Here is a 15,583-nt window from a genome sequence, read left to right as displayed (position 1 = left end):
ATTTCAATGCCTAACCCTTTAATTCAGCTCTAAATATCTTACATTGGGTGTCAATGTCCAGATCAATATAGTTTAAATGATATTGATGAGTATTAACTGTGTTTTGAAGCTCATGCTGGTGTGATCTCTGTGAGTCAGAAGCGTCTGTGAAGAGCGTGCCGCGTCTGAACTGGGTCGAGTTGAGGATAACCCGGAGACGAACCGCTGAAGATGCGATCGGTCCCTCTGAGCTCCTCGTAGGCGTGTGGCCTATTTTTAGCGTTCGTTGCGTCGTCTGCAGGGTTAGATGTGGGCTGTCAGCTCCGGCCTGTGGCGTTCTGTCCTGTCCTTGAAATCTAATGAAAGGGACTCCTTCCTTTACAGGAGTTTCAGCAAGACGTCCTTCAGACGTATCTCAGATCTGTCAGAGATCTCTGTTATCCAGAGTGTTTCACGTCCTCGATGACGTGCAGCGCTTCTGATCAATAAACGTGACGGTTACCGTTAACAGAAAATCTCCTCTAAACCACATTAGTTTAACCTTCATCCTTTCCTCGTAGGTCAGAATGACCCGAAGCCCTAAAAAATACTTCCTTTTTTTTTGTCCAGAGAGCTTATTTTATTCAATTTTTTCAATTTTTTTATGCAATTTTTTTGTTGATATTTTGTTCTTTTTTGTTACCATTAAATTACTAGATTTGATCAATGAATAATACATAAATAGTAATTTAAGCACATTTTTTCAACTTAAATTCTAAATAACTCACAATTTCATGCATAACTCTTTTAATTCAGCTCTAAATATCTTACATTGTGTGTATTTGCCGACCTCTTGACTAAAAATAATAATATAAGATGATATTTCATGACTAGATGCACTGTAAAAAATGTCTAACCTCTCCATGTCAAAATTTTCTAGTGACTGGTCATATCTAATTTTTTTAATTGGCCCAAGTGTAATTCTTGTTGCAATAGTCTGTTAACATTGGCTCAATGAGAAATAATACGTCAGACTAATTGAAAAATTTAGATGTAACCAGTCACTATCTCTATATGGAGCAAATGAGCTGTTCCTCTGGGTCCTAAAGTCAGTTTCTCAGCAAAAATGCAGTTTTGTGCATTCAGATACACATGTAGACATGATTAAATAATTTTTTGGTAAAGTTTTAGCATTTTTAGTCTGAATTTTGAGCATTTTTATGTTTTTCTATGTGTACTGAAGCATTCCTCACATTCCTAAGAGGGCCAAATTGAGCCAAGAGGGAAGGATTTGTTACTTTTTAAAATTTCAACCACAAAACTCCTCGAATCCATTTAAAAACAAAAAAAGTGTGTATTTGTGGTTCAAGTGCGACAAAAGTCCTGGAGTCCTGGACCCCTCTGATAAACACTCAATTTTTTAAGTTTTATCAAAAATGATTTGCGGGTCAACATGACCCGAGGGAAGGTTAAGTCGGCTTTAGGATTTAACTGCGTCTGAAATCGTGCTGTGAATTCAGACATATGCACTGCCTAGTGTGTACAGTAGTAGAGAAGTGAGTGATTTCTGAATCAATCAGCCATTTGAATGCATCGGTTGAGTGAACGATTCAATGACTCACTCATTAGGACAGTGATTTGCTGCCTCCTACTGGCGGTTTTAGATTCAGATTTATTTGTCTTTAATCATTCTTATTTACCTTTACATTTATGCATATGGAAGTTGCTTTTATCCAAAGCGACTTGCGTTGGCTTTAAGGTACGCATTTACATTTAATCAGTTCATCAGAATTATACAATTTGAAAGTACATGTACACTACCGTTCAGGTCAGTACGTTTTTAGTTTTTTTTTAAAGAAAGAAATACTTTTATTCAGCAAGGATGCATTAAATTGTCCAAAATTGACCGTAAAGACATTTGTTAACTTAAAAAATGAATAAATGCTGTTCTTTTGAATTTTCTATTAAAGAATCCTGAATAAAATATATAAAATATTCACAGTTTCCATAAAAATATTTAACATAAACAAACAAATGTTTCTCGATCATCAAATCATCATATCAGAATGATTTCTGAAGGATCATGTGACACTGAAGACTGGAGTAATGATGCTGAAAATTCAGCTTTGATCACAGGAATAAATTACACTTTACTATATATTCACATAGAAAACAGATGATGTACATTGGAATATTATTTCACAATTTTACTGTATTTTTGATTAAATAAATGCAGCCTTGCTGAGCAGAAGAGAAAAATATTAAAAAATCCCTAAACTTTTGAATGATAATTTATAAATGATACAATTAAAAAACAGGAACTCATTCCAGGGTAGAGCTGCAATATTATGACAAAAATCATAATTGATTTTGATACTGTAATAATGTTAATATTGATTAATAGAATACATAAAAAATGCTTTGAGTTTGGGGAAACGGCACATGATATTCTGGCTTTACAGACAAAACAAGATAAGAACCATTTATGAATTAGTTTATTGCTTCTTACAATAGAAAATCAAGACTTGACATTGGTTAGTTTAGTTGAAATGGTTTTTCAAACTGGAAATCAATTATATACAGAAAACAAGCAAAGAACGTAGCAAAAAAATTTAAAAAAATGATGCACACAATCAACACTTTTCATTCATTTTCACATTTCACTTTAATAGTCATAATTGATTTAGCTTAATTGTGCATTTTTGGGGGGCGTTTGTGTTGATTTTAAACGCTTTTTTGCCTCCCGTTTCTTGGAAACTTGCTTTGACTGGTGTTTTTCAGACTGGTGAACTATGAGACTGGTAAAGCCGGAGCGAAAGCCCGATCTCTGTGGAGGCTGGAGCCGTTGCGGATCAGGTGTGTGTCTTCAGAACCAAGATCTACTCATGAGATCGTCTCAGTCAACAGTCCTTCAGGATGTTCTGTAATAATTATTGTAATTCATTATAGCTATTAGTTATTAAGTTTCAGGAGTGACAAATGCATTTAAATATGGCAGTGAATCCCCTAAATTATCATTACGTAATTGAATGGAACGCGACTCACTGCAAATTAATATAACAGTGACCAAACCTCGTTATATTTGGCCATTTTAAATAAACCACCGTTGTGTTTTGTTTATGTTTGAAAGGCTGAGCTTCTCTTGCATTGTTGCCATAACCATTTATTATTCATCCATTTATCTATTTATTAAGCGCTTCTAGGCTCATAAAACAATCAAGTTTATGGAGTTATTAAAGTCCCCCTGTGGTGTAAATCCAGCTTTTAATGTTGTTTATGTGTCTATGTGGTGTTTTTAATCTGCTTTAAGACAAAGCATGTGTAATTTCATAAGTCGACAGCATTGCTGAGTATTTCCTCCTTAAAACTGCAGTGAACCAAAGACAGTCTCAAAAACACGCTTTGAAATCGCTGGTGTTTCTGACGTCACAAACTACCTTGTAACCAATCAGATCAACGTGTGATCGTCAACCAGTGGATCTCTGAGCTGAGTGAGTGAGTGGAGGCGGGGCTCATTTGCATATTCATAGAACCACGCATACTAAATGAGGCAAGGGTGTCGAGTTACATTCAAGATGTTTTAAGGCATGAAGACATTCTTTTGCAAGGAAAAACGTTAAAAAATTCATTTTGGTGATCAAAGATGAGTTTTAGGTATAAAATGATTGACTACAGGGGGACTTTAAAATGCGCAGGTGCGAGTCGCGATATTTTGGTCTTGTTTTCAATATAATGCATTTGTATTTATTTGGTTTATTATGGGCTTGTTCTTGTTTGCTGTTTTTTCTAGCAAGATCTGGCAACACAAATGAGACGAGGCTCACATAAAAAAAGACACATCTCTGACGCGCGTTTACACACATTATTAACAGTTCGGTTCGATTCGGTACGCAGTGCGTAGACCGCTTGTAAACGCGTTTATCACTCCCTGCAGTTTTCAGAGTTAATTCAGTTGTAGAATGCAGTCGTCGCTCCTGTAAATGACTGAACTGTGTGTGAACAGAACAGGATTAAATGCTGAATGCTGAACTGTGTGTGAACAGAACAGGATTAAACACCAAACGCTGAACTGTGTGTGAACAGTACAGGATTAAACACTAAACGCTGAACTGTGTGTGAACAGAACAGGATTAAACGCTAAACTGTGTGTGAACAGAACAGGATTATACACTAAACGCCGAACTGTGTGTGAACAGAACAGGATTAAACACTAAACGCTGAACTGTGTGTGAACAGAACAGGATTAAACACTAAACGCTGAACTGTGTGTGAACAGAACAGGATTAAACGCTGAACGCTGAACTGTGTGTGAACAGAACAGGATTAAACGCTGAACTGTGTGTGAACAGAACAGGATTAAACACTAAACGCTGAACTGTGTGTGAACAGAACAGGATTAAACACTAAACGCCGAACTGTGTGTGAACAGAACAGGATTAAACACTAAACGCTGAACTGTGTGTAAACAGAACAGGATTAAACGCTAAACGCTGAACTGTGTGTGAACAGAACAGGATTAAACGCTGAACTGTGTGTGAACAGAACAGGATTAAACACTAAACGCTGAACTGTGTGTGAACAGAACAGGATTAAACACTAAGGGCCCTCTCACACATCTAGTGCAATGCAGCGCCAGGCGCGACGCAAGTGTGTTTTGCTAGTTTCAGCCCGACGCAGTTATCATTTTTATTTGCTGCTGGTCTGAAAACGAGGTCTGTGCAACTGGCTTTTAAAGGGAATGGGAGATGAGACTCTGATTGGTTTATTGCATGTTACGTCCAAAACACACCCATTACTCATTAAGAGAATAGGGACAACCCTTTTAGACCATGCGCCGGGACCACCGACCATTTTTTTCGTCTTTAAACTAGCAAAAGTGGATTTGGACGCGCCATAAGTTCACTAGCGCCGTGCGCTTTAGACAATGAGCTTAGATCGTTAAAATAGAGTCCTTAACGCTGAACTGTACATGACCTTATTAACCCATGATCTCCATGTGTGTTCAGTTGGTGTGGCAGTCACATTCGCTGGGGTCAACCATTCCGTCTGCGTCACCTGACCACCGGCCACTATCTGGCGCTGACCGAGGACCGGGGCGTTGTGTTGCAGGACCGAGAGCGATCCGACACCACGGCCACAGCCTTCTGCTTCAGAGCCTCCAAGGTGATCACACACAACATCAGTGCACTAGTGATCTGAAATAATGTGCACTCATTCACACACAACATCAGTGCACTAGTGATCTGAAATAATGTGCACTCATTCACACACAACATCAGTGGACTAGTGATCTGAAATAATGTGCATTCATTCACACACAACATTCAGTGCACTAGTGATCTGAAATAATGTGCACTCATTCACACACAACATTCAGTGCACTAGTGATCTGAAATAATGTGCACTCATTCACACACATCAGTGCACTAGTGATCTGAAATAATGTGCACTCATTCACACACAACATTCAGTGCACTAGTGATCTGAAATAATGTGCACTCATTCACACACAACATTCAGTGCACTAGTGATCTGAAATAATGTGCACTCATTCACACACAACATTCAGTGCACTAGTGATCTGAAATAATGTGCACTCATTCACACACAACATCAGTGCACTAGTTATCTGTAATAATGTGCACTCATTCACACACATCAGTGCACTAGTGATCTGTAATAATGTGCATTCATTCACACACAACATCAGTGCACTAGTGATCTGTAATAATGTGCATTCATTCACACACAACATCAGTGCACTAGTAATCTGAAATAATGTGCATTCATTCACACACATCAGTGCACTAGTGATCTGAAATAATGTGCATTCATTCACACACAACATTCAGTGCACTAGTGATCTGAAATAATGTGCACTCATTCACACACACACAACATTCAGTGCACTAGTGATCTGTAATAATGTGCATTCATTCACACACAACATTCAGTGCACTAGTGATCTGTAATAATGTGCATTCATTCACACAACATCAGTGCACTAGTCATCTGTAATAATGTGCATTCATTCACACACAACATCAGTGCACTAGTGATCTGTAATAATGTGCATTCATTCACACACAACATCAGTGCACTAGTGATCTGTAATAATGTGCATTCATTCACACACAACATCAGTGCACTAGTAATCTGAAATAATGTGCATTCATTCACACACATCAGTGCACTAGTGATCTGAAATAATGTGCATTCATTCACACACAACATTCAGTGCACTAGTGATCTGAAATAATGTGCACTCATTCACACACACACACACACACACACACACACACAACATTCAGTGCACTAGTGATCTGAAATAATGTGCACTCATTCACACACAACATTCAGTGCACTAGTGATCTGTAATAATGTGCATTCATTCACACACAACATCAGTGCACTAGTGATCTGTAATAATGTGCACTCATTCACACACAACATCAGTGCACTAGTGATCTGTAATAATGTGCATTCATTCACACAACATCAGTGCACTAGTGATCTGTAATAATGTGCATTCATTCACACACAACATTCAGTGCACTAGTGATCTGTAATAATGTGCATTCATTCACACACAACATCAGTGCACTAGTAATCTGAAATAATGTGCACTCATTCACACACAACATCAGTGCACTAGTGATCTGTAATAATGTGCACTCATTCACATACAACATCAGTGCACTAGTGATCTGTAATAATGTGCATTCATTCACACACACAACATCAGTGCACTAGTGATCTGTAATAATGTGCATTCATTCACACACAACATCAGTGCACTAGTGATCTGTAATAATGTGCATTCATTCACACACAACATCAGTGCACTAGTAATCTGAAATAATGTGCATTCATTCACACACATCAGTGCACTAGTGATCTGAAATAATGTGCATTCATTCACACACAACATTCAGTGCACTAGTGATCTGAAATAATGTGCACTCATTCACACACACACACACACACACACACACACACACACACACACACACACACACACACACACACACACACACACACACACACACACAACATTCAGTGCACTAGTGATCTGAAATAATGTGCACTCATTCACACACACAACATTCAGTGCACTAGTGATCTGTAATAATGTGCATTCATTCACACACACAACATCAGTGCACTAGTGATCTGTAATAATGTGCATTCATTCACACACATCAGTGCACTAGTGATCTGTAATAATGTGCATTCATTCACACACAACATCAGTGCACTAGTGATCTGTAATAATGTGCATTCATTCACACACAACATCAGTGCACTACTAATCTGAAATAATGTGCATTCATTCACACACATCAGTGCACTAGTGATCTGAAATAATGTGCATTCATTCACACACAACATTCAGTGCACTAGTGATCTGAAATAATGTGCACTCATTCACACACACACACACACAACATTCAGTGCACTAGTGATCTGAAATAATGTGCACTCATTCACACACAACATTCAGTGCACTAGTGATCTGTAATAATGTGCATTCATTCACACACAACATCAGTGCACTAGTGATCTGTAATAATGTGCACTCATTCACACACACAACATCAGTGCACTAGTGATCTGTAATAATGTGCATTCATTCACACAACATCAGTGCACTAGTGATCTGTAATAATGTGCATTCATTCACACACAACATTCAGTGCACTAGTGATCTGTAATAATGTGCATTCATTCACACACAACATCAGTGCACTAGTAATCTGAAATAATGTGCACTCATTCACACACAACATCAGTGCACTAGTGATCTGTAATAATGTGCACTCATTCACATACAACATCAGTGCACTAGTGATCTGTAATAATGTGCATTCATTCACACACACAACATCAGTGCACTAGTGATCTGTAATAATGTGCATTCATTCACACACATCAGTGCACTAGTGATCTGTAATAATGTGCATTCATTCACACACAACATCAGTGCACTAGTAATCTGAAATAATGTGCATTCATTCACACACATCAGTGCACTAGTGATCTGAAATAATGTGCATTCATTCACACACAACATTCAGTGCACTAGTGATCTGAAATAATGTGCACTCATTCACACACAACATTCAGTGCACTAGTGATCTGTAATAATGTGCATTCATTCACACACAACATTCAGTGCACTAGTGATCTGTAATAATGTGCACTCATTCACACACAACATCAGTGCACTAGTAATCTGAAATAATGTGCATTCATTCACACACATCAGTGCACTAGTGATCTGAAATAATGTGCATTCATTCACACACAACATTCAGTGCACTAGTGATCTGAAATAATGTGCACTCATTCACACACAACATTCAGTGCACTAGTGATCTGTAATAATGTGCATTCATTCACACACAACATTCAGTGCACTAGTGATCTGTAATAATGTGCACTCATTCACACACAACATCAGTGCACTAGTGATCTGTAATAATGTGCACTCATTCACACACAACATCAGTGCACTAGTAATCTGAAATAATGTGCATTCATTCACACACATCAGTGCACTAGTGATCTGAAATAATGTGCATTCATTCACACACAACATTCAGTGCACTAGTGATCTGTAATAATGTGCATTCATTCACACACAACATTCAGTGCACTAGTGATCTGTAATAATGTGCACTCATTCACACACACAACATCAGTGCACTAGTGATCTGTAATAATGTGCACTCATTCACACACAACATCAGTGCACTAGTAATCTGAAATAATGTGCATTCATTCACACACATCAGTGCACTAGTGATCTGAAATAATGTGCATTCATTCACACACAACATTCAGTGCACTAGTGATCTGAAATAATGTGCATTCATTCACACACAACATTCAGTGCACTAGTGATCTGAAATAATGTGCATTCATTCACGCACACAACATTCAGTGCACTAGTGATCTGTAATAATGTGCACTCATTCACGCACACAACATTCAGTGCACTAGTGATCTGAAATAATGTGCATTCATTCACACACAACATTCAGTGCACTAGTGATCTGAAATAATGTGCATTCATTCACACACATCAGTGCACTAGTGATCTGAAATAATGTGCACTCATTCACACACACAACATTCAGTGCACTAGTGATCTGAAATAATGTGCATAAACTTGCAGTTATGAGGGAAAAAAGTCTAAATTGTGAAATATAAACTCATAATTGCAAGAAAAAATTGTCAGTTTTGATATGGCAGAAAAAAAACAGAATTGCAATTCCGAGTTTATAACTTGCAGTTCAGCTTTGATCACAGGAATAAAACACACTTTACTATATATTCACATAGAAAACAGCTGATTTACATTGGAATTATTTCATTATTTCACTGTTTTACTGTATTTTTGATTAAATAATGCAGCTTTAGTGAGCAGAAGAGACTCTCAGACACATTACAGATGTTCATCACATTACTAATCAGTCAGCTTCCACAGAGGCCTTTAATATCAGACTAAATCACTGAAGTTTATTGAATTATTAGAGTTAAATCTGTAAAAGACAGATGCTCTAATTGATTCCAGCTCTCGAAGGGTCAATATTCAGCAAAGAGGATCTTCCTCCAGAGCTTCATTAAATGAGAACCATCACTTTTATAGTGTGTCATTTGTCATCCAGTTATTCTCCCTCCGCTGCTTTGATTTTATTCCCGACGTTCCAGCAGGGAAAGCGATCCCAGTGTTTGAGGATTCATCAGCTTTGCCTCTGGATGTGCTGTAATGTTAGTTCATTATTGAGTCGTGAAGAGCTCCAGATCTATCATCATGTTTCCAGGTCAAACTCACATAATCACATGAGTGATGAGCTGTAAACGCTTCATGCTTTCGTTGTAAACTGTGCTTGTTAACTATTAATATTTAATGCTCGACAGAAAGAGCAAGAGCTGTTTATAGATGTGATACTTTCTGATTATTTTAATCAGCCTCCAAATTGAATTAAATGAAAAGAAGTAAAATAAAAATGTTTTTGAATTTTTTACATTTTATTTTATAAATTGTTAACATTTTATTTTAAGTTTTTTTTTATATATATATATGTATGTCTATGTTTTTTATAAATTTCTTTTTAATCTTCATCATTTTACATTTCTTTGAAGCGGCCTCCAGATTGCAAAGGAAGCCTGTTATTTTAGTATAATTGAAATGCTATTATAGTGTTTATTAATGTTTTACGTTTTTATTGTCATATTTTCAGTTTTTTTGTGTTTGACATTTTATTATTTTGTCTTGTTTTAATATGTCTATGTAGTTTTTATGACTTTTTTAATATATATCATATATAATAATATTATACATTTTTATATTGTTTTAGTTAACGTTTTATTATAATCTGATGTCACATGAATAGTTTATTTTGTTTCAATGTAACTGTATGAATTTGTGTGTGTTAATTGTGAGTTATTTATGTATTTTATAGTCTAAAGTTGTTAGATTGTGCAGCGCTTTGGTCAGCGGTGGCTGTTTTAAATGTGCTCTAGAAATAAAGTGCCTTGATATCAAATGAATGGTCTCACACACTCCAGATCCTCCCGTCTGCTGCATTAAATGTGTGTTCTGTGTTTGTTCAGGATAAGCTGGAGTGCAGTCCGAAGCGGGACATCGAGGGCATGGGAGTGGCGGAGATCAAGTACGGAGACTCTCAGTGTTTCGTGATGCACGTGGCGACGGGACTCTGGCTGTCCTATCAGGCGCCCGACGTCAAATCTGCTCGACTGGGGCCGCTCAAGCGACGAGTGAGCTTCACATCTGCATCATAGAGTTCATGTAGACCTGGTCTAATGACCTGAAATGAGCTGCTCCATTTCGCCACACACACACATAACTGGGGCTCGGAGCAAAAATGCCACCAAAATGAGTAAAAATGCCCCCAAAATTAACAAAAATGTCACCAAAATGAGAAAAAATGCCCTCAAAATGAATAAAAATGCCACCAAAATGAATGAAAATTCATTAATTTCATCAATTCATCAAATTAGTAAAATGCCCCCAAAATAAAAAAAAATGTCACCAAAATTAGAAAAAATGCCCCCAAAATTAATAAAATGTCCCCAAAATTCAAGAAATTGTGCAAAAAATGTCTTTGTGTGAGTTCTTGTTTTTAATATTGATAAGCAATACCACACGAGCGAGAGTATCAGTATCACACGTGTTTTCCTGAATATCAGGTTAAACTGAATAAAAGTGAGAAATGTTGCTTTGGCAACTAGCTAAAAAAAAAAAAAAAAAAAAATATATATATTTTGTTTTGTTTTTTTGTTGTCTTTTTAACATTTATTTTAGTTGCGTTACTAGCTGATATATACGATTTTTTTCATATTATATTTCAGGTAACATTTTGTAGTTAATGTTTTTATTTTATTTTAATGGAAATGTTTTTTATGGTTTTAGTAAAAAAAAAAAATTGAATTATGTATAGTTTTGATTTATTTTAATTCCAGTTTTAGTAGTGCATCAGGTTAAATGATGAAAATGACATATGTTGCCTTGGAATATTTAATTTTATTTCAGTTATCATTTATTTTATTTTATGTCTGTATAGTTTTAGCTGAAATACAGTATATTTTTTAATAAATGTCTTTAGTTAAGTATAATACCCAACAGCCTCCTGTACTAACTCATCATGTGTCGTTGGCTTTGGTCAAGCGATGTCAACAACACTCTCTAGTTCTTGTGTTATTATGCACATAAGTGCTCATATTAACTCAGACACACGTTGAGTATTGAGTAAGACACGTGTGGTGTGAGTTTAGCGGATCCTCTGTGTGTTTCAGGCCTGTCTTCACTCTGAAGGACACATGGATGATGGTCTAACGCTTCAGCGATGTCAACACGAGGAGTCGAGAGCGGCTCGAATCATCCGGAACACCACTCGTCTCTTCAGCTGCTTCATCAGGTATCACACACACACACACGACCTTTGACCTCGGTTCAGCCTCACGTGTGTGTGGAATAAGTGTGTTTTCTGGCCAGATGGTGCACTGGAGCTCACAAACACACTATCTTTAGCTCTCACATGCATCTCGAGTGTTGTGTGAGTCGAGCTCCTGATGGTACTTTCACCCAGGACGTTTTTCAGGAAATATGTTTCATAATCTTACATAAGCGACGCTGTTTTGGCTCAGAATTGAATGTTATTCCGGGAAGTTCATTACTGTCACTCTTCAGCTTCACGGTTCCTGTGCCTGTGCTCTCTCGTAGCTCTGAGATGGACTACAGTCACATGGGTTATTATCCCACAGGCCGCTTATATAAATCAATGTTTTAGAGAACTACAGTCAAACCTTCATTTATCCAGACCTCTTCAACATTTCTCACATTATCACAGTTTATTCACTATAGTTTAGAAAATGGTAATAAAATATGAGCAGAACTCATTGATATTTGACTGTGCTTCATTGTGTTCAGTCTGTGTGTAAAAAGAGCATTAGCAATTAAAGACAAAACACTTCAGCAAAACATGATCAGCTCAAAGTGTCCCAATCAGTTTTGGTCTCAAATGTTTATAATTGTCACTGGTAGTCACTGTATGAAGAATATTTGGGTATAATATGTCACAGTTTACTTTATTTTGCTCTCCTCACTTACATAAATTAACTATAGTGTCCTGATCACACTAGTGAAACAATATCAAAAATTATATCTGGTGTCTGAATAAGTTTTGGTTTGACTGTGTGTTCAAAGTCTTGATGATGTTGTTTCAGGCTCTACTAGAACAGGTTTTCCTGCTTGAATGTTGATTATTTTCCTCATATTCTCCATTGTTGCGGCTCCTCTCTTCCCAGTCTGTCAGTAACGCTCTGTTTACTTCCTGTCTCTATGAAGCCCCTCCTTCTGAAAAGCACACTGTGCTCTGATTGGTCAGCTGGAGCAGTGTGTTGTGATTGGTCGAGTGCTTCGAGTGTGTTTGTGAAATGTCTCGTCCCTTTCCATAACTGCCAATTTAACACACTACTAACTAACTCAACCAGGCCCCGCCCCTTTATTCTGCGCATAGCGCATTAATTATTGTAATGAGGAATATTGTGACATGTTCGTTCCCGGAAGAAACTCAAGATACAATGAGTTCAGAAACACTGACACTGATATAGAGAAGAACTGGAGCTTTATTCTGCGTATTAGTTATTTGAATGAGGAATATTGTAAGCAGTGTTCATCATTCAATGACCTTCCTGTCACTTAGAGGTGTTGTAGGATTATTTCTGACGCTTGAGATCCAAACAAGACGCTTCCAGTCCAGCACTGCATTCATCCCTTTATATGTCACAGTTCCGATGCCAAAACACATTGTAATCCACAAGTTTGCATGTCCACATACGATCCTGACACGGTCAGAAATAGTTTGCTTCCCTCATTAGTTACACCTGTCTTCACTTCTCTCTGGCTACTGATATACCCATTAAACCCACACTGCCCCCAGTGTCCAACAGTGGAACTACAACACATTATAGATGGAGCATGATGGCTCTTACACATGTGACTAATGTTGCTGTCTCTGCTGTTGTGTGGACAGAGAGCTGGACGGTCTGAGCGCTAAGAACCGTGTGTGTGTGGTTCTGCCCATCGAAGAGGTTCTGCAGACACTGCACGATCTGATCGTGTACTTCAGACTGCCGGATGCCGAGCTCGAGCACGAGAAGAAACAGATCAAACTGCGTTCGCTGAAGAACCGGCAGAACCTCTTCAAACAGGAGGTGAGCTGAACGTCCCTGGACCGAGTAACACATCTCTCCCTCGCGGGTCAAAATGACCCGAAGCACTAAAATTATACTCAATTTTTGTGTTTTGTCCAGAAAGCTTATTTTATTTCATTTTGATAATATTTTGGATATTTTTTAATGCTATTTTTTGGATATTTTTTTCGTTATTTTATATTTTATTTACCTTTTTAAATGACTAGATTTTATCAATAAATAATTAATAAATAGTAATTTAAACACATTCCTCACATTCTTTCAACTTAAATTCAAGATAACTCACAATTTCATGCATAACCCTTTTAATTCAGCTCTAAATATCTTACATCAGGTGTCTTTGGATGTCATGTAGACATTATAATATAGAAATTATAAAAAGTTTTAGCATTTTCTGGTAGAATTTTGAGCATTTTTAGGTTTTTCTATGTGAACTGAAGCATTCCTCGCATTCCATTCATATTCCACTCAAATTGAGCCGCGAGGGAAGGATTCGTTACTTTTTCAATTTCAATTTCAACCACTCTAATCTATAAACACTCAATAAAAAGAAAAAAAAGAAATAATAATAGGTTTGGGGTCAGAATGACTCGAGGGAAGGATGAGGGTTTTAAACCACGGCCGAGTCATTAATGCATCGTCTGTTTTCAGTTTAGTGTGGATTTTCTGTCAGCAGATCATCACAAAAAACAAAGATTTATTGTTTTCTTTTGCTTTTATCTTACATAACTGTATCGAATTCACATCTTTTATTGTTTTCTCAGATTGTATTCTGAGAGAAGTCATTTTTTAATGAATTGGTGTCATCCTGATTGACCAATCACGGCAAAAAGTGATTTTCTTACTCATTAGGTTTGTCTTGTTTTCCTGTAGAAATATTTAAATGTTCTTAAATCCACTTAAAAAGCGAAGTGACGTGAAATAATGAGTCTCATTTTCTGAGAAATTGATCAACGTTAAAATAAATATAAATATCTGCCAATGGGCCCAGAAAAATATATTTTAAAAGAGAAAGCAAGGATATTGTTCTCAATATAAGCACAAATTCACTTTATTTTGATACATTTATTAGAAAAGAAGTTTTCTTGATTCTCTGGTAAATGTCTTTGTTTAAGAATGTTTTGTATTTTACCCTTGTTTTCCAGTAAAAATATCTAAATAATAAAAATATAATTATTATTATTATACTCACATTACATATATATGTGTATAGTGAAATATTTTGTATATTTATACAGTATATATAACATTTACTTGTATATATTGTTTTCCAGTAAAAAAAAAATAAATAAATAAAATTATATACAATTTATTTATATATATTAATTTTTTTACTGGAAAACAATATATACAAGTAAATGTTATATATACTGTATAAATATACAAAATATTTCACTGTACACATATACATAAACAATAAAATATATTTAAAACAAGACATATATAAATACAATAAAAAATATATATATATATATATATACAAATATACAAAATGCTAATATCAAAAGGATAAACAAAGCAGATTTATTTTTTACAGCCATCTTTGATCATATTTACCAAGGGGGCAAATAATTCTGACCAGCACTGTATATATATATATAATCTCATATTTATGTCAGTTATTTTTCATTATTTTTATCTTGTTTTCCAGCAAAAGAATCCGAGTAAAAACAGGAAATGTTTGCCGTACAGAAGGCCGGTTTCATAAAGTGTGTTGTAACCCCTGCAGTGGTTCTGTGTTGGTGTTTATGGGAGCGCTGGCCTCTGTGGGCTCGTTAAAGCTCTGCCTTTATTAACTAAACGAGTTCTTTAATGAATCTGCTGTAAAGAGCCGCCGAGATAAAGCAGCTCGTGTTTTTCACTTCAGTTGATTCATCAG

General features: G+C 36.4%; 1 protein-coding gene across 1 annotated transcript in view; it reads left to right on the top strand.

Annotated features, from left to right (window-relative positions):
• The window catches only part of LOC309478893 (ryanodine receptor 3), a 191,636-nt gene that overhangs the window by 25,414 nt on the left and 150,639 nt on the right, over positions 1-15,583 (top strand). Inside the window, 5 exon segments of the mRNA XM_082142677.1 lie at positions 2,740-2,814; positions 4,965-5,121; positions 10,582-10,746; positions 11,785-11,906; positions 13,524-13,704. Of these exon segments, the coding sequence (XP_081998803.1) occupies positions 2,740-2,814; positions 4,965-5,121; positions 10,582-10,746; positions 11,785-11,906; positions 13,524-13,704 (700 nt within the window).

This window comes from Leuciscus leuciscus (assembly GCF_965113295.1).
Source record: "Leuciscus leuciscus genome assembly, chromosome: 17".
NCBI lineage: Eukaryota > Metazoa > Chordata > Actinopteri > Cypriniformes > Leuciscidae > Leuciscus > Leuciscus leuciscus.
Note: the sequence above shows the minus strand (reverse complement) of the source record. Positions and strands in the feature narration are given on the sequence as shown.